The sequence below is a fragment of the Ammodytes marinus genome (genome assembly GCF_949987685.1).
Source record: "Ammodytes marinus genome assembly, chromosome: 15".
In the NCBI taxonomy this organism is placed as follows: Eukaryota; Metazoa; Chordata; class Actinopteri; order Uranoscopiformes; family Ammodytidae; genus Ammodytes; species Ammodytes marinus.
In genome coordinates, this window is record NC_137219.1 from 27,984,589 (window position 1) to 28,009,766 (window position 25,178).

The window sequence follows — 25,178 nt, forward strand, 5'->3', positions numbered from 1 at the left end:
CATGGGATGTGTGACAAAATCTCTACCCGGACGAAAGTCCTGAAAATGACCACAACAGGTTACACTAGTATCACACTATGTGGTGAATGGGACTTTTTTTTCCCTTTATAGATATCCTCATACTTTTTTACCAGATTAATCTTCATATTAAGAAAAATACTTTTTGTATTACACTTAGTCTAAAACATTGAATAAAATATGCAAATGAGGCAATATCTCATTCAATATGCGTACAGTACGTAACAGGTTGACTGTTTTTTAGTAATTTTCATTATATATCAAATCAGAATGTTTACACTCTTCTATGACCTTATAATCACTGTAATTGTGAACATTGTGATCCCCTCAGAAAATCTGTAACTTCAAGGGTTTATATGTACATATATTTAATGAGATATTAGCTAATTTGCATATTTTAATAAACGTTTTAGACTAAGTGTAATACAAAACGGATTTCTCTTAATATGAAGATTAATCTGGTAAAAAAGTATGAGGATATCTATAAAGGGAAAAAAAGTCCCATTCACCACATAGTGTGATACTAGTGTAACCTGTTGTGGTCATTTCCAGGACTTTGGCCCCGGATAGAGATTTTGTCACACATCCCACGTTGTTCACTGGGGTCATATTAGTCTATAACAGTTGAGATATTCTCCGCTAAATGAAGCGCATACAAATCTTAACCAGGACCTAGACTATTATAAAAACCATCAAAACAGACATTGGGAAGGATTTTTACCTGCTCCGCCATTGTAGGCGCATACACATTCACCCATCTGTTGCTCTGCACGTGCACCGGCAGTGAGACGGGTGCCGGTTTATAGCGTTCTCTCTTCTGATTGGTTATCAGTAGTGGGATCCCCGAAAGGTTTATTTGCCGATTACATGCAGAGCCAGTGACTGAGAGATCGGCTTTATGAAACGTGCACACTATATACGTGATCACTGTATGAATAAAGAGCGATTGAACACTTATATTAACATAAATAATCGCTTACTTCACCTTTAAGCGATTAAATAATTATAGTTTGACATTCATAAAATAAACCTGTCTTTGATGGAGGTAAATATGAATGGGACTTGTAAAATTCTTCTGAATTTGTGTTTGCTTTTAATTTCAACCTGAAACCTGAGAACAACCACATCTGTGGAACATGGTCTGATCATCACCAAATCATCCTGTTTTAAACACCACAGAAATACACACAGAAATACACACAGAAATCACATTAACTATTGAAACCTGAACCTCCTGTAGGGAAAATATTAATGTTGTTGCTTAGCAACTGTATCAACTAAATAGCATAACGAATACGATATGAAGGAAACCAATCTCAAGAAATCCCACTTGCTTTTATCTTTTTATCAAAGCTTCTGCTCTGTAGCATTTGCACGTATATTGATAGACCACACAGAATCACAGTGTCTTTGGTTAAGCTTATCCAGCACTGTGAAATGATGCCAGTAATTGTGCTCAGAATATTATCATGTGTAACCTCAAATGTCCTTTCAACAATACTTTAATTCATTTACACTACCATTGTATACGTCCGGGCTGGGAGGACACAGGTGCAGAGACAGTACTGGTTTTAAGATGGTTTATTTTCAACTGGGGTCTGGACAGAGATCAGGCGTGGGATTGGCAAGCAACAGGTGGGCAAAGGGGAAATCCCGGAGGACAGGCAGGGGCAGGCAGGCAGGCAGGCAGGCAGGCAGGCAGGGGCAGGAAGGCAGGCAGGGGCAGGAAGGCAGGGGCAGGAAGGCAGGCAGGGGCAGGAAGGCAGGGGCAGGAAGGCAGGGGCAGGAAGGCAGGCAGGGGCAGGAAGGGGCAGGAAGGCAGGCAGGAAGGCAGGCAGGCAGGGGCAGGAAGGCAGGCAGGGGCAGGAAGGCAGGGGCAGGAAGGCAGGCAGGGGCAGGAAGGCAGGAAGGCAGGCAGGAAGGCAGGCAGGCAGGGGCAGGAAGGCAGGGGCAGGAAGGCAGGCAGGGGCAGGAAGGCAGGCAGGGGCAGGAAGGCAGGAAGGCAGGCAGGAAGGCAGGCAGGGGCAGGAAGGCAGGCAGGGGCAGGAAGGCAGGGGCAGGAAGGCAGGCAGGGGCAGGAAGGCAGGCAGGGGCAGGAAGGCAGGAAGGCAGGGGCAGGAAGGCAGGCAGGCAGGGGCAGGAAGGAAGGCAGGGGCAGGAAGGCAGGCAGGGGCAGGAAGGCAGGCAGGGGCAGGAAGGCAGGGGCAGGAAGGCAGGCAGGGGCAGGAAGGCAGGGGCAGGAAGGCAGGAAGGCAGGGGCAGGAAGGCAGGGGCAGGAAGGCAGGCAGGGGCAGGAAGGGGCAGGCAGGGGCAGGAAGGCAGGGGCAGGAAGGCAGGCAGGCAGGGGCAGGAAGGCGGGGGCAGGAAGGCAGGCAGGGGCAGGAAGGCAGGGGCAGGAAGGCAGGAAGGCAGGCAGGCAGGGGCAGGAAGGCAGGCAGGCAGGGGCAGGAAGGCAGGCAGGGGCAGGAAGGCAGGGGAGTCCTGGAGTGAGAGCTGGCAGACATGCAATCTTCCTGCCACCTGCCACCCTGACAGCTCCTGCCACCAGGGGGAGGAGTGGGATGGGGGGTTCAAGAAGCTGGTTTTGAGGCAACTCAGAGTTTGTTCGCTATGAGTTAGTGGAAAATCTGGGTTTTCCGTTTCAGGAAGCAGGTTCAGCGCAACCGAGAGTCAGTTACTGCGGCAACATACGCCGTGGGTCTAACCTGCTCGGGAGGTGGTTAGACCTACCCTGAGTTTGTTTTCACTTTACGCTGCAGCTCCGACTGAAGAAAGAGTGTCACTGTCACACGCGTCCCTGTACAGTTTAAAGCAAAATCACTCCATAGAAATCTCCATCGGAGTGTTTTTATCATTTCCTGATGATTTTACGTTTGATCGATCATTTATCTGATCAGTAGCGTAGTTCTCAGCCCTCGTGTTGTTCATATAGGCGGCCACCTTACACATCGTGAACATGCTCTACATTCATATTAATAAACCTATTGTATTGTATGTATATCATTTTTTTTATTAACAGGAGTTTTTAAATGTCTGTGCCACTGAACAGATTTCTGTCAGGTTGAAATGTAATTTGAGCTGCATTATCATTACTGTTCACTTGTGTGATCCCAAATTCACAGACGAACCTCCTTAAATAGCCTTACATGAATATAGAAATAATATAATAATTTAAACTGTGATCACTTGAGGAAAATGGATCTGGTAATAAATCAACCAGGCTCTACAATGGAAACTGTCACTTCATTTGTCTGACAATGTATTTCACTCCCCATTTAAAAGAAGCGACAGTCTGTTTACTGCACAGTATTAGCTTGCCTACATATTATACAGCCCCTTTGAGACCTTATAACACCATGCAGTATAGAAAAACCGTCTCACACCCGATCATAATGTGGGTTTATTTTTGTTTTCTCATAGTTGTGTGCATAGGTGGAAGGATTTGAGTTTGAGAGTGAGTGAGTGGGCAGGTTGAAAGGCTAGCCAGCAGTAGAGATGAAATGCAGGTGGACCAATGCAGACAGCAGAGGGAAATGTGCTGATGTGTTGTGGAGCAGAACTCTGTCAGCAACACACAGCAATCAGCAGGACTCCACTCTCAGCACTGTTGTGGATTTAAACACTAGTATAGGATTTGAATGGCTCATAGTCTGCTGACATGTGTATCTGTGTGTGAGTATTAAGGCTTTTCTGGACACCTTTCTATAGGGCTTCAGGGCTGCATAGTGTAAGATTTCAACTCCAGCAGCAGCAAAGTGTAAAGTAATAACAGTGTGTTCATCACTTTAATTAGTCCAGTGCATGCACAGCAGCTCTGTTGGGTTGGACATACAGTATTTATAATCCATAGAGGATAGAACCCACCCTGTTTCCTTCAATAGTACACACACACACACACACACACACACACACACACGCTAAATGACCCACTGTGCATTACTTGCACTTGACTGCATCTTGCACTCCTGATGAGACGTTAAACTGCATTGTGATGTCTCCTTTTCTTGTACTTTGTGTAATAACAATGAAGTTGAATCTAAAGGAATCTAAAAAATGTGACTGACGTCCTCCACACGCATCCTACCTCTACTGCGCGTCTACCTCGCGTCTGCGTCTGACTTTTTGTCACTGACCGTCAGGCCCGGTTCTAGACAGTTAGATTAGGGTGGGCCTGTAGAAATTTTAGGTGGGCACACTGGGCAGAGAGACCGAAGATGCGCGCGAGCCGAATTTTTTTGCCCTTGTAAGATCTCTGCGTCTGCTTTTTTGCACATTTACTATGAATTGTGTAGAACACAATATGCAAATAAACTTTGAGTGTTGCTGTGTGGGAGATTTGATTCTTGCCTGTTTTTTTTCCCAAATGTTTATCAATAACATATAATATACATTATATACAACATAATGTATATATTTTTTTAATCGCAGTATTAGCTGTAGGCAGCCTGAGCTGATTGAAGAGAAAGCTTTGGGACTGGGCAACCTGGATGGTGGTAGTCCAGAGCTATATACTATACACACTATATAGATATATAGTCTTTCCACTATTGCCTCCGATGTCCAGCTGGGTGAAAGTAGTAGCCAGCCGAGGTCACTACCCTGCTAGGGGGGTCCAGGGGTATGCCCCCCCGGGAGATTTTTTTTTACCTTTTTAAAGTGAAATGCATGAATCTGGTGCACTTTGAGAGGAAAATTAAGAGGCTAAATCTGAGGAATTTTGTGTGAACAAATAATTTGGAGACACTGGGTCGGAAGAATTAGAAGCTATTGAAGAAAGACTCATGGATTTTCCATAGAAATATAAATTTGGGTCCTCTGGGTTGGGCTTGGTGCTCTTTTTCTTTTACGGGACATATTTTTCTGTAATATAATGAATTCATTTAAATGCAGTGAGAGGAACGAAGCAGAAGAACTCTGTTGTCCAGTTATCTTTTTTTCCACAGACGAGGCTGAAATAGGCTATAGACTATACACAGTGCATGGGCAACTGAGGGCAGCCCCATTTTCAAATATTTTTAAATAAACTCAATACACACTGTGCATGCCATGGACTTGAATTTGACGTGATCAGTTAACCTCGTATTACCTCCCAGATGAACTGATTCAATTATTAAGCTTTTAACTATCTACCAAAACATTGTATTCCTTTTATTGTATGATAATTTACATTTAATAATAATATGATGTTGATATCAAACACACAAACTAAAAAAAAAATAAGAAAAATTGGGGGGGCCCCTCTGGCAGTCGGGACCCTAAGCAACCGCTCATTTCGCTTATGCCTCGGGCCGGCTCTGCTGACGAGTGGGAAAAAAAGAAAGGCAATGTGGCGCACAGATTACTGTCCAGACTCAATATTAGACTCAATATAAATCATATGCATCATATATGACACGAAAGAACCTAATTTTTAATGGGAATTATCTATGAAAACACTATGTAGAAAGATAGGGCTTTTAGAAGCAGCCTGCAGCAGCAGCAGCAGCTGCTGAGACGTTCCATGTGTGTCCGAGAAAAGTCCGAGAGACGCAGCAGTAAGGTAAGGCGACGCGCTCCAGAGGTAGACGCAGGATGGGATGTGTGCAGAGGCCGTTATCCATGCTAAAGTTTTGTAACTATGTTGACATGATTCTGTTAATTCTCACTGATTGATAAGTAGATCCTGGAAGTGACTTGAAATAATGCTGGTGTGGTATTTGGAAATAAACTATGGTTATTATAGAGTCAGAAGCATGAGCAGTCTTCTATCATTGGCTGAATAATGATCACATGATTGAAATCCCATGAGGTAGATGTGTTTCAGGCGTACACTGGGGCAACACATTCATAGATATACGTCTCATTCTTGTTGCTGGTGTCATTTTATAAATGCAGTTTTGCGACTGGTGTTGTGTCAAAGGTTAAGGAGATTTAATGACATGGTAAACTACTGTAGGCCTATATGTACCTAGTGTTTGGCACATTATCTTGCTGAAACAATTTACATGTAGTTATTAGACTTACTTCCAGTCAATATTGCGTCAAACCACGCTCTCTCACACACGCACACACACACACACACACACACACACACACACACACACACACACACACACACACACACACACACACACACACACACAGCAAAGCTTACACAGTTGGTCCATACTATTCCTCGTCTTTTGAGGTTGGGCTCAACAATATCCTAGATTCCTTCTGCAGGAGATCTTCTACACTGGCTGTTTTATTCATTATAGGGAAACCTTAATATACAGTGCTACTTAGCATAGAGTACACCCCCTTTGAAAAGTAACATTTTAAACATTATCTCAATGAACACAAAATAGTTTCCAAAATGTAGACAAGACCCAGTTTAATATAACATCTGTTTAATTTATAACATGAAATCATTTATGCTGAGCACTGTATAGCGCGTGTTGTCATTTTTGTTGTAAATGTATCCATTTGTCAAACATAAACATCACTCTGAAAACACAGATGCTGTTGTTGTCCATGTTAAATGGTTTCCTGCTGATCAGTTGATCAGACAGAATGAGGATCTGTGGAGATGCAGAGGCGTCTCTCCTGGTAACCTTCTAGAATATCTATCTGCACTCGCTATTTTATTTTTGGTTTGCTCCTCTCATTACGTTTACGGGTTTGGCATCAATAATTAATGTCATGTGTATACAGTAGGAAAAGGCACATACAACTATCCATAACACATATAACACAATATAACTTAAAGGAATACTTCACCCATATGGAGCCGGCGTTCTATCGTTCTTTAATCGCTATTATAATATAATTAATTTGGTTTTTCTTCCCTTGGCCCAGCTGTCCTGTTAATCTTTACCCTACATTTTACCATGCATGAGAAAATGTAGGGTTAGACAGCGAGACCATAAAACACTCTTTCTGCCTTTTCTCAGGCTAGGATGAACCGATTTCTAAAAGGTTTGCACATTTACTGTATACTACATAGGATCTCAGAGTTCAATAGACCTTCATATTTCCACAGGTGAAGTAGGTCTTTAAGATCAAAGAAAACAAAGATAGGCCTATTACATTTCCATTGAATGTAATGGTTTCAGAATTGTTATTTTTGCATTGTGGTCCACTGTAGCTTGACCCAAGCTTCAGACCCAAGATTCGTCTGTAATCAAAGTCAATCAAGAAGCGAATACTCATCTGATTGAGTGTAGTTTATTTAAAAATACATTGGAATAGCTTTCACAAGGACAACAACAAATAAATAACCAAACAAGATCCGTAAATGACTTATGTGACCTAATGATACATAAACTGATACATAACTGTACTTGTAAATATAGAATTTGTGAATTGTGTATTACATTAAAATATCCCCAGTCAATCCTCTGACAAGAGGCGCAACATCAATATCCACTTTGAATGAGAAAGCATGAAAACGGTGAGTACAGTGGTGGGTGGTGAGGAGTGATGTTCATAGGGTGTGCTTGAATAAACAGAACTAAACAAATCCCAGTTGAAACACAAGACACAGACTCCACTTAACTGAGTGTTACAGAGACAGAATGCCATGTTCTGTAAGGAGTGCCCCCCATAGCTAGTAACATGCCTGTGTACAGAGACTAGGCGGTGTATTGACACTTCAAATGTTTTTTAGAGCACACACAGCGGATCACAAGGAGAAATTCACTGATTTTGACAAAAAGTTATTTTGACAACAAGCGTTCTCCAGAATCACTGACTCTACCTGTATCTATTTCTGTTACCTAACAACACTCAATACCCCATAATGACAAAGCAAAAACAGGATCTTACAAAGCTTTGTAAATCTAATAACAAAAGAAAATGAAGTATCCCCCTGACCTCTTAACTCAGCACCTTCGGTAGGGATTGCAACTTTGAGTTTTCTTGGCTATGACATGACAAGCTTTGCACAAACGGATTTGTGGGATATTTCTTCTCTGAACATGGGCTCTAGTCTCTCCAGGGAGGTTCAATGGCAAGACTGGCTCTAGCTGGAGACATTGGGATACACTCAAGGACATTGACAGAGTTGTCTCTAAATCACTCCTGTGGTATCTTGGCTGTTTAAGGTCACAGCCCTGAGCTCTCTTCACCAGCTTTCCATTGACAATCTCTCTATCCCTTGACCCTGTAGTGACTGCTGCCAGCACTATGATTCACCATGGGGATGGTATTGCACACGCTATGAGCAGTACCTGCTTTCCTGCTAATATGAAGCTTATCTTATAACCACCTCTAAATGTATGCCGTACCTTATTAGCTGTGTATTAATTGTACATTTGTTTAACCTACTAATGAATTATCTTGTTTTACTTTTCTTTCTTTCTGTTTCTCCATATTTGTATAAAGCAAATGTTTCTATTGTATATCTTTGTCATTTTTATTGTAACATCAACCTGCCTAATGGACTGCAGATGGAAATAAGCCCCCGGGCTACAATCTGGCATGTTTACGTGTACTGCTGTACATGTTGATTAATGTGCATTGTCCTGAAACAAACACATAACATATATTCTCTAGTTATTTCACTCTGTCGATATTTTCACATGTAACATTGTCTCATATACTCTAGTTATTCATATTGTGGTATAATGTTCATACTTATTTACCTTCATATTCTTATATTATATTGTGAGATGTTGTATTGTCGGCTAGAACTTTTGGCTTCAAGCACACATTCTTTAAACCTATCTATTACATGTGTTTCTATCCTAAACTGGAGCAACTGTAACCAACTGAATTTCCCCCTGGGGATCAATGAAGTATTTCTGATTCTGAAACAGTTCAACTTTGGTTCCTGTCACAGCTGTGTGATAGGACTCAAATGCATTACACATCGTACAATCAAGTACTGCTAGGAAAAATACAGGCAGTCCGCTACTGGTCAGAGTCAGCTACAGGATGTGGAGGCTTGGAAGCAGAAGTGCAGTGTTTGTGTCAATGAGGGAAGTGTGTGTAACAGGTGTGCAGGCAGGTTGGGCAGTCTGCTGATGGGGAAACTAGCCCTGCGTTCCAATCCCCATACTTCCCTACTATTTAGTATGCCAGAAAAATATTAAGGATGTAATAATGAAAAAAAAATCTTCCTTATCTGACTTTTACTTTCCCGGAAACCAAAGTACAAAGGCAAGTTCTTTGTTAGTGAAAATCTACTTGCAATAAACCTGATTCTTAATCTTCTTCGTGATGGGGATTTGACAATGCCTAAGGAAGACCTCTGTCAGATTGAAATGCTACTCTTATCGAATAACAAACACAGAGCGTGCTCTCTTATTTGTTTGTCATTATTGATGTTTATTTTTAATTCCACAAGGAACTGCACATCAATCAGCACTGAGGTTTTGCTTTTTATCTTTATCGTTTAAAAAATCTCACACTAAAAGTATCCTGGTTTTGATTATAATTTGATAAAGATACCTGGCTTTACTTCTGTAAGAAACACGCTCTAAACTTTATTCTAACCCGCTTTTGATGCCCATAAATTCAAAACTGAAAGCTCAGAAATAAAAACAGAAGGGAATTCCCCATACAGCTGTCTGATTGACACATACAGTATACAGACGACCAACAGATTTATTATAACCCTGACTTGGCCATGTGTGTTGGTCCTTCCAGTTCATTTGGCAGGGTCCATGTCTTTGATGACTGGTTCTCTGTTGAGGTATGTGGCCCAGTAGACCAGGTTGAAGCCTCCGAACAGCACAGGGAACATGATGCGTGACATGCGGTCGATCTTACTGACGCTGTTGAAGCTTTTCTTGTTGTGCTGCTCTGGCTTGGTGTCGTTGGCTGTGCTCTTGTTGGACTCGTTGATAGAACACTTTGAGATGGTGGGCAGCAGTGTGGAGTCTTTGGTGATGTTGGGAGCGTAGTTAGCCACAGCTACAGCGTAAGCATTGTTCTTCTTCATGACAGATGCCTCCTTCTTTTTCTGCAGGGAAAAAATGCTTCAGGGTTAGAGACATTTGGAAATCAATATTTCTTCTAGAATCAATACTACGTTCCCATGCTTAAAGGTGGAGTCAGCCATTCTGGAGAATGTTTGTTGGCAAATCACTTTTTGTCAATCAGGGAATCAGGGAAACTCACAGTCTCAGCGAGTGTCTCCTCACACAGTAAACTCACAGTCTCAGCGAGTGTCTCCTCACACAGTAAACTCACAGTCTCAGCGAGTGTCTCCTCACACAGTAAACTCACAGTCTCAGCGAGTGTCTCCTCACACAGACAGTACAGACAGGTACAACAAACATTCTCCAGAATCGCTGACTCCACCTTTAATTGATATTGTGGAGCATGCAAAGGACACACCTTCACTGTGCCTACATGTGTATAGATCTTAGATACAATGGAACAACGTAAAGTCAGCAATATATTTTCACAACGTTAATCCACCAATACAACAGTCATGCAATAACTATAAAATACAATTATACCACTTAGATGTTTTTAAATCACTACTGTCAAATCAACACTATGTGCAACGGCAAACAAATGACAAGATTACCTATGTGCCTTGAAGTGAAGCATCTCAGCAATTACATTTATATTCAATTGAAACAATCAAAAGATGTTCAGTCCATGTAGAACCCTACATGGACTGAAAGGGGTGGAGAGTTGAATTTTGGGAATATTCAAAATTGGGAATTAAAGGAATTAACTAAATGTCGGTAATTTAAATGATCTGTTTCATATCCAAACATACATCTAAACATATAAACATTATGTTTGGTCATAGGCAGACATACATGCACAATCATACAATTAAAAAACATTACTTTTAAACAGATTTATTTGTAAGTAGAACTTTATCAAGTTTGGATTATTTTATGAACAATCAATAATTTCACTGAACAACAAAAAGATGAATGTTGAGTAAAATATTACTCATCTGTCCCCATCCATTCAATAAACTGAGTAAATTGCCCCCCATGTGATGGAGGAATGCACAGTGCATGTAGGGGGCGTGGCCTCAGTACCCCTGCAGCAATCAGTGTGCTATGTGCACACTGGTTGTTTTAGTCAAGATTATGCTAAAATATATGTTCCCCAACTATATTTAAAATCACTGTTTAAGCCTCTGTAAACCTGGTCTAGTAAAGATCAATTTATGATATCAAGTTGGGTGTCTCAATAAGCTTTTAAAAGAAATCTGATTTGTAATTTAAATGTTCATAAATATTATAAAACTTGGTTGAAAAAACTGCTTTTCACCGTCTAGAACGTTTGCCAGGACTGACTACAGTAGTTAGAAGGATTTAGTGCATTTGGGTTGCTTTAAATTTAGTAAATTCACGTTTATTCCCGTTAATTACCATAAATTCCTGTTAATTCCCATGGAAAGTTTCCAACTTTTAAAATTCCCGGAATTTTGAAACCCTAGTGACATGGCAATACAATGAAGTGTGTGTTTCAATGCTTCAAAATAAAATGTCCTTAATATACAGGTTTTTTTAGTAGCCACTTTTATGTGGGCGTTTACTATAGGTCTGTTCAGTTCTTTAGATAGCATGTTCTATCAACTGACTAGCAGCTACTACATAAACTGTTAACTGCAGAGAATACAATCTTTCCTGTGGGAATTATAAAAAGTAGTTCTTCTTATACCACTGGTTAACTTATTCCGGTTGCTCAATGGTATTACCCAACGCTGCACTTGTATGTCTGCTAAATCAAGTTTGCTTAGTCCTTGTTTTAGCCAAGCCCCAACCTCAGCGATTTTTACCAGCATCCAATAAGGAAGTGACCACAACTGTAGTAACCAGGAAGTGCCATTGGGGGCTGGAAGCAGAAGACAGCCATCTCTCATTGACTCCAATGTTAAACATGCCGTTTTCACAGTCTTATTAAACCTATTTACAGCCTGGGCCACGAAACCATTTTAGTCTGTATGTTTAGGTCATATCTCCATGACAACACTGAGGGGGGTGAATTTTTTTGGACCACGCTAGTTTTTATTCTTTTGGAGGTTAAAATGTATTGGCGTGATCTCTTGAGTGACAGCTCTCCGCCCGTTGTCCCTCACTTTGCCTCGGAGGTATACGTCAGCTATCTCCCTCCCCCTCACAAAATGGCGACGCGCACAAACCAGGATTATTGGATGCCGTGTGAATAACTGAGGTCAGCCCGGATGCTACTTCCATATTATTTACTATCTATGGTTTTATCACTAACTGACGAGAAAGGTTCAATGTTTTTTCATAGAAACAGGACACACCGGCCCGATAATCGGGCGTCGGACATGGTGGGAGAGTCTGGAGGGGGCGGGGACACAAATCTGTTTGGTGTGTTCGGTGACGTCGGCCGTCGTAGATGCCGTCGGTCTTCTTTTCACCCGATTCAACATGTTCAATCGACGTCGGCCAGTCTTTTAGCCGGAGCAATCTGATTGGTGGAGGGCTCGCCTGTCTCTGCTCTGCCACGGCAGCGGAGCAGATATTAGTTTCACTTTTGTCAAACATGATTTAGGAAGCTATTGATAGAATAGGAGAATATTCGGATTTTCATGTAGACTAAACACAATCAGCACATAGCATTAGGTTGTCCGTGCATGACGTTTTCACATGTTTTCAGAAATAGTCGAGGTAGTTTGGGTGAGGAGCGGCCACAGGTGTGTGTTTGTGTGTCTGTATCTGCAGCATGCATTCTCTCCGTCATAATGACAGCTTACGTTATGACAACACCCTACTTAATGTCATCCCGCACAAGCGCAGAGCGTACGGCAAGTCAGTAGTCTGCTCGGTGTGTTCTTAGCACTTTTTTGACTGTGTCGGGGAGAATGGAGCTGACGGAATCAGCAGACTCCATTTTCTGGGGACAGTCTGTAGTCGGCCCGGTGTGTCCTGGCCTTTAGACTTTTACCTTTTCACTGACAACACTCTTTCCGTCCCAGGCCCAGCCTCTCTTGGTGAAGTAATTGACCGTAGCAAATTCAATGAGTGCAGAGAAGACGAATGCGTAGCAGACTGCGATGAACCAGTCCATGGCAGTAGCATAGGCCACCTTGGGCAGTGAGTTACGGGCACTGATACTCAGGGTTGTCATTGTGAGAACAGTAGTTACACCTAGGGAAAAAAAGGGCATAAAGAAAAAAAATTGTAAGAAGAAATCAATAGAAAAAGGGCCTTAAGATAACAGTTACTTTTCATAAGACATTTCAATGTCTGACATCATCAAAGGGAACAGGTTGAAAAATGCAGATCTTGGAAGTGCACATAGATTGTACAGTATATTATGTTTAGTGTTTTGCTATAGGCACAGGATGGCAATTTCACATACAATTGGTCACATAGAAACTGAACATACATGTCAGTTTACTTGTCACTGGTTGAATATCACTACAATGGTTGAATAATATATTATTTAGTTATTGTGGAGATAACTGTATGAATGCAGAATGCAGTTCAGTTGATTGAACAAAGCCTAGTTCACACTACAGGATTCCTATCGCAGACCAGTTTTGAACATTGCCAACAAATGCCCCAGATAAGAGGCAAAGTGGCTCGCACTCTCGTGAATTTGAATTGCTTTGTGTGAACTTTTCAGTATTTGTAACAAAAAAAAGCACAGCGTTTTCATTATTTATGAACCTCTAACTTTATATAGAACAGCCAATCCTCAAAGCCATTCTTTTCTCCAAAACCTACTTTTTCTTTTTTCTTGTGTTCTCGCAGCAACAAACAACTTGTTTTTTGCGAGACGAAACGCTATTGTTTTTTGTGTTTTGGTGACTAAACGTATTTTCAGCATTAGACAGAATTGTTGATGCGCCCTGGTCAAAGATCTTGTAATGTGTGAGCCCCCGCCCTGTCTCCCATGGACCCCAAACCACTGACACACAACACGCACCATTACAAGGCACTTTGGGGTCAGAGCGCAGGGTCAGCCATAGTACAGCACCCCTGGAGCAGTTTGGGGTTTGAACTCATGATGACAGGGAGGTACCAGAGACCTAATGGTTACTGGGAGTAGGAACCAGAGACCTAATGGTTACTGGGAGGAGGAACCAGAGACCTCATGGTTACTGGGAGGAGGAACCAGAGACCTAATGGTTACTGGGAGGAACCAGATACCTAATGGTTACTGGGAGGAACCTCTTCCTCTAGGACAACCAACCAGGTATGCTCTTTCTAGGTTGGAATGAAAAGCTGCAGCCATGCACCCTGGCCCTTTACTGGATCAGTTTGACAGCCCTGATGTAAGGGACCTGTAAACAGCTGAGTATCAACTACTGAGCATAATGGCTCCACTTACCAAACTGTAAGTTCACTATAAGTAACAACATGCCTTTGAACACAACCTTTCCTTTATGCCCTGTTTCTCACAATAGATAAGGACTAGCTGTATTCATGTGAATCATACTGCAGTGGATAAATGGAAAGAGAGCTTGAGGTTAGCCTCAGGTCTCTGACATTTTACCAAATCACTGTGGATGTGAGTCCACTGTCCTTTTGCTGACAAGCAGAATGAGCTGCCTGCCTGCAGTGGCCTGATAAAATGTTTTGACCTGTCAGCATCAACACTTTACAATCAGGACTGCAAGCCTGGCCAGAGAACAACCCTGGAGGTTCATGTGAGAATAGGAAAGGTTACTGTTTGGGATGCCTAGCTGTTAACATGTGCTTTTTAAAAAAACACATTTGACAGGTTTTCCAAATTAAAGGCTATACGCAATAAATCAAGGTTTATAAACTTTATTTTTATTTTTTAATTCAAGAAATCATGTCGAGTGAGATGCATTGCTGCCCCGGAAGTAGCCTACATGCATAGCATTAAAGTTATAGCCTATTAACAGCAGCAGCAGCAGGTGTGTTGTAATACATTGGATTAATTCACACTTGACAGTTCCCCCCGACACCAATAGCAGCGTCATTGTTCATCTTTTGACTGTTAATAGTAATTGATAGAATTTATATAGTGCTTTATTGGAGGTCATTCAAAGCCACTTAACATCATACATATAGAAAATCATACTTATAGAAAAAGAAAACAAAATACAGACAAATTAAAGATAAGGTTTGGAATGGAGTCAGGTTTAATTATGCTTTCTTAAAGAGGTGAGTTTTGAGTTGACTTTTGAATGAGTTTATTTAGTCTGAGATGCTGATGTTTGGAGGGAGGGAGTTCCAGAGGGCTAGGTGCAGTTACATAAAATGCTTAATGTCTGAGTTTAAAAATGCGTCATGTCACTTTAGACATATTTGTAACACTTTATATTTTTTAGATAATGCATATTTCAATAAATAAAAAGTTATTTTACACTTATCGACAGTAACAAGTATTTATATATGTTTAAGGGTTCAAAAAAGTTAATATTTTCAATATATATTTTTAAATAATCGGCCGGTTTAATCGTTATCGTAATTTTTCTCTGAAAATAATCGGCATCGGCACTCAAATCCATATCGGTCGGGCCCTACTTTCCACAGGAACTTTCGCTCGGGAATTTTGGGAATATTCAAAATTGGGAATTATAGGAATTAACTAAATGTCGGTAATTTAAATGATCTGTTTCATATCCAAACATAAATCTAAACATATAAACATTATGTTTTGTCATAGGCAGACATCCATGCACAATCATACAATTAAAAAACATTACTTTTAAACAGATTTATTTGTAAGTAGAACTTTATCAAGTTTGGATTATTTTATGAACAATCAATAATTTCATTGAACAACAAAAATATGAATGTTGAGTAAAATATTACTCATCTGTCCCACCCATTCAATAAACTAAGTAAAATGTCCCTAGCCTGGCTCCGCCGCCCGCCTACTTCCGGACAAATTTCATTTTCCCTTCAGTAGTCAGTCTAGTAAGTAAGTAAGTAAGTAAGTAAGTAAGTCTGGGTGTACAGTGCATTTCCCAGCTTTCGCCGGAGAATATACAGTCGTCCAATCAGCGAACAGAGCGAGTGGCTGAGAACGATGACGTCGAAGTCGCGCTCCAGTTTCAGTTGAATGCTGCGTTCCTTTATACTCGGAAGAAGGAGATTTCCTTCTTGGTAGTTCCGAGTTCCGACCTGTCTGTGTTCCAGTGCATCTGCTCGCGAAAGTATGGACGCCTACAACCTTTCTCGTCCAAATAACTAAACGTTAGGCTCTAACAAGTTACTGTTGCCAGGTACCGGTAGATTCATAGACTACAATATGTAGTGAAGTCGGAAATTTCCGAGTTCCCTGTCCAACTGGAACGCACCGTCAAAAGCCGGCTCATGACACAAGTGACGACCAAACGTGATGCGATTGGTTGGCTGATCCAGAGTGGCACTGGGCAGATCCAATAGTTTTAAACTTCGACAGACACCCGCCTCCAAGTGAGTGAACGTTTGCCAATTACAGCACTTCCAGACCTTCTGTACAAATGAAATGAAGTACGATGGTCTGGTTGGACAAGGCTAAAATGGCCCCCCATGTGATGGAGGAATGTACAGTGCATGTAGGGGGCGTGGCCTCAGTACCCCTGCAGTAAGCAGTGTGCTATGTGCAATTTGCCAAGTCTACTTGCATGAAATCTTGTTGTTTAAATCAAGATTATGCTAAAATATATTTTCCCCAACTATATTTAAAATCACTTTTTAAGCCTCTGTAAACCTGGTCTACTAAAAAGCAATATATGATATCAGGTTTGATGTCTCAATAAGCTTTTCAAAAAATCTGATTTGAAATTAAATGTTCATAAATATCATAAAACTTAGTTGAAAAAACTGCTTTTTACTGTATAGAGCGTTTACCTGGACTGACATAACTTAGTTAGAAGGATTGAGTACATTTGGGTTGCTTTAAATGTAGTAAATTCCCGTTTATTACCAACATTCCCGTTAATTCCAATACATTCCCGTTTGAAAGTTTGCAACCCTAATTATGACTATGGCCTGCTTTTACATGTCATTTAAAACACATATCACCACCTTCACATGGTTTTTCCTAATCTGTATTTTTACATTCACTTCTTTTTCAATAGTGTTATTACATGTTTCTTTGAAGAGGGGATTGTGTGACTACTGAAGGTGGATGGAAAGAATGCAATAGACAGTTCCATGTTAAAATGAAACAAAGCTCACCAAACACAGTTCTTGCAGGAACAGACTCTCTGTTGAGCCAGAAGGACACCTGTGAGAGGATGACTGTCATGATGCAGGGCAGATAGGTCTGGATCACAAAGTAACCGATCTTTCTCTTCAGATGGAACTGAGCTGTCATCACTGTGTATTCACCTGAGGACCAGAGGGACATTCTTAAATGGGTTACAATTAAATGTAATTAAATATTATATATATATATATATATATATATATATATATATTCATACACACACATATACAGGTGATATTATTAGAATATCATGGAAAATGAATTGGAATTGAGCAAATAATTCATGCAAAAGGGGCCCAAACCAAGTACTGAGTGCATATGCATGAGTATACTTTATAGAGGGCCGACATTTCTGTATTTAAAATCCCTTTATCATTGATTTCATGTAGTATTCAAATTTTCTGAGATTTTCTATTTGGGGTTTTCATAATCTGTTAGTCATATAAATCAAAATTAATACAAATAAAGGCTTGAAATATCTCACTTTGCATGTAATGAGTCTATATAATATATTAGTTTCACCTTTTAAGTTGAATTACTGATTTTTTTTTAACTTTTTCACAATATTCTAATTTTTGTATATATATATATATATATATATATATATATATGGGAGAACCACTGAGCCACTTTTAACATTTGCTCCCCTCTAAGGGAGCTAAAATGATTTATCACACAAATTTACACATTTCCCATTAATTCAGGATGTTTCCTAGAAATGGGCATTAGCAGAATTTTTTCAAGACAAAGGGCAGTGAAAATATGATTGTTTAAAAAAAAGTTGTCATGTGGCTCACTTTACCCCAGCTGTGGGGTAAACTGATCCACTTACTTTTTCCACTCTGAAACTACCATAACAACACATATTGTAACAGTTAGAATCCTGAAAGCTAGCCACACATTCCAGAACTAATGTCGGACTAGTAAAAGAATGATGGGGTTTGGTCAATTAAGCAAAGCAAATTTTCTAAACACTTGAAAGTAACCCTGAACAAAATCAAATACAACATATTATAATTCAAAAGGTTTTAATAAGATTCAAATGAAAGATAGAATCAGTTAGATTAGAACACAGTCTGGGGGTCAGAACACAGGACCCTTAGAGCCAGCCAGTGTCTGGGGGTCAAAGCATAGGAAAATCAGAACCAGCGAGAACAGCCTGGGACTCAGAACACAGGAGAAGACCCAACTGGATTATAACATCAGCCTGTCATACTCTACAACTAGGCCTACTCTACATTCCAGCCCTGAAGGTTACAGGGAAAGATGAGAAGGTGCTCTTTCCGTGTGGTTGCCCCAGGTCGTCTTCCTGGTGTATTTCCTTGGCATGATGGCTTTTCTACAATGTGTATGGCATTAAAATAAAACATATGTCATGTAATATTACATTAAAATATGTTTAAGACTAAACTTAACTTGTGCCTCATGGTGGGGGAAAGTGAGAGAGTGGCTCACAGCATTTGGCTCACTTTCCCCCACCACCACAATTTGAGAAAAAACTACCTCTCTTAGCATTTCAGGCTAATCTTCAGTTATCAGCATCACATGGTTTCATATGTCGGTAGTTCATCAACACGTATGATAGAAGTTTTTCTACGTGAATACATTTGCTTTGGCACAATAGTTGATTAAGTTGACAGCAAGAACATTTACTTTTACATGCAAAATACCTATTTTGGTGAAAAAAAACATGCTTACCACAGCACCATGAAGTCCTCTCTTTCAGGGCCATGGGGAAATGAGAGGGGCTTGAAAACATATATCTCACATGACCACAAATGTTAAAAGGAAGACTTGTCTCAAATTAACAGGCACAAATACTGTTTCAGCAAGTCAACTGTTGATGCGCATCAAGTTTCAATGATAAACATTTTACTGTGTAAAATATTGAAATTAAAATGGAAACTTTTAGAAAATAAGTTAATTAATTAATTAGGATGACTAACAAGCCGTTTTTACTGTTGTGTGCAGAAATGAATGAAACACTCTAAATCATTCAGCTGTCTTATGACCTGAAGCCAAAATGATTCCTGTTCTCATCGTCATCATCATAATCATCTTCAACCGCTTATCCTGGGACTGGTCAGGGGAGCAGCAGCTAGAGCAGGGCACCCCAAACTTCTCTTTCTCGGGCCACATTGACCAGCTCTGACTGGGGGATCCTGAGGCATTCCCAGGCCAGTGTGGATATATAGGGTGTATTCACACATGGAAAGTCAGTTTTTTTTTAATTTTCATATAGCCCCTTTTGCAAGTGAACCAGCATTACAAAGCAAAACCACACGTGATCTGAGGTCCTTCATTCATTGGACAGACATTCTGGGGTGGAGAGAAGCAGGAAAAACGAAGTAAAAACTGCAAATGTATCATTGATATAATATGGGGTAAAACATAATAAAAATGCCCACATCTAGACTATAAATAAAGAAGAAAAACATCAAATTATTCTTGTTTCATATGGTTATAATAAGTAGCCCTATGTCAATGCCACGTTATGTGGCTTCTAGCCTACGATGTGAAACATAATTTTTACTGTATTTTTGGTGTCAGTTCGGCGCAGTTCAGCTCCAAACTAACATGGGGACAGTATTGGCGGTCCCGTTGGGAAGAACAATACAAACACACACTTCACGCAAAGCGCAGCGTGAACCTGTCGGCACTGTAGGCCACGGGAGACACTCCTCTCCATCTGATCGCTGAACACATCAGCATGTTTACGCGTCATTATCAAATGCAATATTTTCGCTCGGGGCTCCCGGTCAAACCACAACTAATCTTCCTAACAATGGCGACAACAACACTTTCCCATAATGTGAATCTGACGGCGATTTATTAAAAAAGAAAAGGCGCTGTGCTTCCTGCAATTTGGTCGGATCGAGTCCGGCCAAATTCACACCACAAACGAACTGCAGCAGAGTGCGTATGGAAGCGCATCGAGACTACCTCTTCAGCTGGGTCTCGGACCGCTTGTTTGGTCCGCCCCCGAGTGCGATTGCTGTATTCACACATGTCTGAAAGATGCGCACCGAAGGCGGAAGTGCACCCGAGTTCGTTTCAACCGAACTAAACACGGCATGTGTGAATACACCCATAATCTCTCCAATCTAGTCCTTGGTCTAACCCAAGACCTCTTTCCAGCTGGACGCTCCTGAAACACCTCCCTAGGGAGTCGCCCAGGGGGTTCCTTACCAGATGCCCGAACCACCTCGACTGGCTCCTTTCTACCAAAGGAGTAGCGGCTCTGCCCCGAGTTCCTCACGAATGACTGAGATTCTCAACCTATTTTTAAGGGAGACACAAGCCACCCTCCTGAGAAAACCCATTTCGGCAGCTTGTACCCGCGATCTCGTGCTTTTGGTCATTCCTGTTATGTGTTCATTTTTTATTTATTTTTATCGTGGCTGCTGCCATTGCCTGTTGTGTCACCCAAAGTGTTGCTGTCTGTCTTGTGTCTTTAAATTCTCTGTCTGTTAAGTCTCCTATCACTAAATAAATAAAGTAAAATCATTTTAATATTAATAATGATGATATTATTATAATTGTACTTTATGCCTTTTAATTGCTGCCACTCTTCCCCACTCTGTAAATGTTTCAATCGTTTTGTTTTTTCTTCTCTTCACTTGTTGTGTATTTGATGTTTTTGCATTGAATATTTTGTTTGTATTGTTGTTTTGAATTTGTTTTGACTCGACGTCATTGAAAATGAGGGTCACCCCTCAATTGGTCTCTCGAGGATAAATAAAAGTTAAATGAAAATGAAAAATAATAATAATTAATATTCTGTTACTTTACTTCCTGCAGTGTGAGAAACAAAATACAAACTAGGGTCGTCGTAGGGTTCTTTTACAAACTCCACAACAATCTTTAATAACTCAGACGAGGAGGGTGACTAAGATGGAGATGTATTTTATTACTAGACTCCAAAGTGGAAAAGCTGTGCAAGAAAACTGAAGTTATTCTTTGAGTTCTCTAATTAGTTTTTCAGTAGAGTAATGAAAATGTGGCACTCTGTTTTCTTTTAAGCACCTCTTAGAAGTCTGACTTTTTTATTTTGACTAATACAGTGTAATAATAACCCAATACCAACTGCAGTTATCATATTATATATATACTGCCCGGCCCAAAAAAAAGTCACCACAGCAATTAGGCAGGAGCCCTCCATCGGCGGTCAAAAACTACAGTGATTAATATGTTTCAGTTGGCAACACGTTATTTAACCCTAACTGATGCAGTGAATAGCTTCTTATTTCTTAAACAACCATGTCAGAAGACATATGCTGTGGTTTTGGAAAATATGTAACTCTGTTTCAGAAGGGTGAAATTATTGGCCTGCATCAAACAAAGAAAACCACTCGGGAGAAGATTAAACGACTAAAATCATGTTAAGAACTGTCCAATGCATTATTAAAACCTGGATAGATAGTGGTGAACATTCGTCTTTGACACAGTAAATACAAATAATGGACCATACACTTACACTGCGGTACAATTGCGCCCGCAAAGCTACATACACAGAGCAGCTGATAGAGAAACGCTTGGAGACACATGTGCACATTTATTTACTGCAGATCGCGGTCTTTCGCGCAGTTATGACCATGCAAAAGCACACATCGCACGTGCTAGTACATTAATTGTGCACCATTTTTGGGTCGGTCGGTAGTCAAGGCGCGGGCCAGTAAATATTCCTTCGCAGGCCGGTGTGTCAGATCAACTGGTGATCAGGGTAACTGGTGGTGGTAGCTACGTAGATGACCCCGTACACGTCAAATGTTTAATATGTTCATGTTGGCCGTAAGAATCCGATCTACTTAATATCGGTTTACACTTCCATAGCCTTTGAGTGGAATATACAATGTGAGGTAAGATCTGTGTCACAGTGTGCGTAACCAGCACGAAGCTTGGAGCCAGCTGTTGGCTGTGGTGGCAACGTCTGACGAGCAGATTAGTTCGTGATAGCACATCAACAAATACCACCGATCGTATTTAATATGCATCACCTATGTTTCCCACTCATCACTATACATTACTCGGAACCCGTCCAGATTATATGACTCTCAGTTTGAAAATCGGAGGACAGTAAATTCAGAAAACTGACGTGTTGCGTGGGAGACTTTTCTTTTTTCTTTCGTAGGCTACTGAATACATCCTACTGTGCGTATGGCATAGTTTGGGTAGGCTATGTGACTGAAAACTGTTTTTATCATGATGTTTTAAAATAAACTGACAAATGAATGCGACATAGAGACCTACTCCTGGTTCATGTATTGGATTATCTGGTGGTGACAGGCTTGGGAGGATATGGAGCAAGTAGCTAGCAGACTGTCGATGCCTTGTCAGTTTTAAATTGTAGGCTACATTTAACGCTATTATTCAGATTTAGGCCTAGGCATACTTCAGAAGGATTGGTGATTATTTGTCCATACACTTTTAGTGAAATGTTGTTTGTGGTAAGCTATTTGTGTGTAACAATTGAAGTGTGGAGGTGTGTGTTAGCTGGGGTTTACTGGGATATCAGTTTAACTAGTGAATGAACTCTACTACTGTGTTTCATACCGTGTTCATATCATCACTAATGTGTTTTCAATACTCGGAGCCTATTATATGGATGTGTCTGATATCACATTACACTATTGTCAATGTATAAGGAAAGCAGCAGCATTTTGCTATTGTAGCCTACGTAGTTAGTCGAGGTGGACATAGAACTGCAATTCGCTCATTTTACATGAGTTTTTTTTTATTATTATTTTTTTTTTAAATGGTAAGAATAACAAACTAGCACAGACGTTGTTCACCAAATTGGTGGCGTACTGATAAGATTCTGACACAGAGTAATTGAGATGGATATGGGGTTGCTGGTTCGACTCTGACAGATAATTTTTTTTCTTTTTTTCTTTGGGGGCAAATGTAATGATTCAGATCAGGGCAACTGGTGACAGCAGACTCGATGCCCGCAAACGTTACATGATTAGGCCTACATATCCGATCTACTTAATATTAAGACTTCCATAGCCTACAGTTTGTTAGTGGAACAGTGTGAGGTAAGATTTGTGTCACACATGTGTAACAGCACGAAGTTTGGAGTCAGTTGTTGGCTTTGGGACACATTGTGGCGATCAGATTAATTTGTGACAGCACATCGGCAAATAGCCTACCACCGATCGTGTTTAATATAGGCTAGCATCACCTGTAGGCTATGTTTCCCACTCATCACTATGATATTCTACATTACGCGGAACCGTCCAGATTATAAATGACTGTTTTTAAATCAGAGGACAGCCTATACATTTAGAAAACTAACGCACGGGATACTTTTCTTTTAATTATAATTTGGTACTGAATACATCCTATTGTTCATGTTGTCTACTTTGGGTATTTGACTGAATTAAGCTTATCATGATGTTTTAAAAATAAACCGACAAATGAATGCGACAGACGAAATATTCCTGGTTTATTTGTTGGATTATCTGGTGACAGGCTGGGAGGTGGAGCGTGTAGGTGACTGTGTCGATGCCTTGTGAAAACACGTAAATAAGTTGGTAGGCTGTGTGTGGTTGAATACAAGATGTTCTCGTCAATTTTAAGTTGGACATATATCGCTATCATTCGGATCTACTTGAAAATGGTCAGGGATTATTCTTTCATACAGCTTATTAGTGAAATGTACAGTTTGGGTAGCTATTTCTGTGACAAGTTAACCGTGGAGTTGGCTGTTATCTGTGGCTATGTGATAGTAGTTTAACTTGTGATTACACTTGGGCAACTACCACCGTGTTTCATACAGACGTTTTCCTATCATGACTAGGCCTATGTGTTTTTCACTACTCAGAACCTTACAGTCGTTGCTTAGAACCATTCTAGATTTTACATGTTCAAATTCCAGTATGCCTACTATTACGATTGAATGATAGTAAGTGTTGATGTAAATCTAGTTTGGTCTGGCATTGCCAGACTAATTGTAGAAAACAAACCATCAGGGGCGTGCAGTCTTTCCAAATTTTTTGCTATTTTACACATCTGTGGGTTTTTATTATAGGGTTTAAAGGTTTTGGACAGCGATAGTGAGGGATAGTTGAAGTGAGATATGGTGACACTATGCATGTAGGTAGCATATTCGATAGCGTGATTATGATTATTTCTGTTACTGGCAGATGTGAGGAGTGTTGGTCTATTTCTGAGGTGTGTTTATTTGTATTAGTGTGGTTTGTGTATATATTTTTTAATGTTGCTTTGTTGTAGGCTTATTTATTAGTCTGTGTGATTGAACAGGTGAGTAACCGTGGAGCTAGTAGGAAATGATGTAGCCTACAGGAGATAGGTGAGCCAGGTCTAATATTTGAGTATATGATTTGATTTTTGATTTGAATATTTTATTATTGTGTCATGCATTAGCATGCCCAGCCCACAAGGGCTTACAAGACACCATTATAAAACACAGACAGACCAAAAACCAAAAATAGATGCTAAACAATAATAACATTAACAATATAAACCATCCTGACGTTTCCTCCAGGCTTTAGAAACAAAAGAGGCTAACTTATAAACATTAAAGGTAAACAAACATTCCATCCGTATAATTCCAGATATTTTGCTGGAAACTGGTCAGGGGCCGTATTCACAAAACATTTTAAGGCTAAGAGTAGGTCCTAACGTGCTGATTTAGGAGTAACTCTAAAAAATAAGGGGCGTTTCACTCCTAATTTTAGGACTCCTAACTTTTTTAAATAAGTGTAATTCACAAAGCATTTTAGCGCTAAAACTAGCTCCTAAATCTATGAAAAGCTAGGAGTCCTCAAGAGGACTCCTAAGTCACTAAGAGTAAATCACAGACAATCATTTGATGGTGTTTTGGAGAGATTTAATGCTAGTGAGCTTTATAAAAGGAACCTTTAATAGCTGTAAGGGTTTAATGATCTTAGTAAAGCTATGTTTAGAAAGTATAGACACATTTATATTTATTATATTGTTTTAAAAAAATATTTATTAAGTTCATTTTCCTCCAGTTGCTTTGGGTTTATGATGCACTGAAAGTTACTGTTGGTGTCACGTTTGGGTTTAATTTCCTACTAGAGGCCTAT

General features: G+C 40.3%; 1 protein-coding gene across 1 annotated transcript in view; it reads right to left on the reverse strand.

The window, feature by feature from the left end:
* Positions 1-9,628: 9,628 nt before the first annotated feature.
* The window catches only part of gabra2a (gamma-aminobutyric acid type A receptor subunit alpha2a), a gene marked incomplete at both ends in the record, with an annotated part of 50,699 nt that continues 35,149 nt past the window's right edge, over positions 9,629-25,178 (reverse strand). Inside the window, 3 exons of the mRNA XM_080042015.1 lie at positions 9,629-9,943; positions 12,874-13,073; positions 17,073-17,225. Coding sequence (XP_079898141.1) covers positions 9,629-9,943; positions 12,874-13,073; positions 17,073-17,225 — 668 coding nt within the window. The remainder of the gene's footprint in view (positions 9,944-12,873; positions 13,074-17,072; positions 17,226-25,178) is intronic.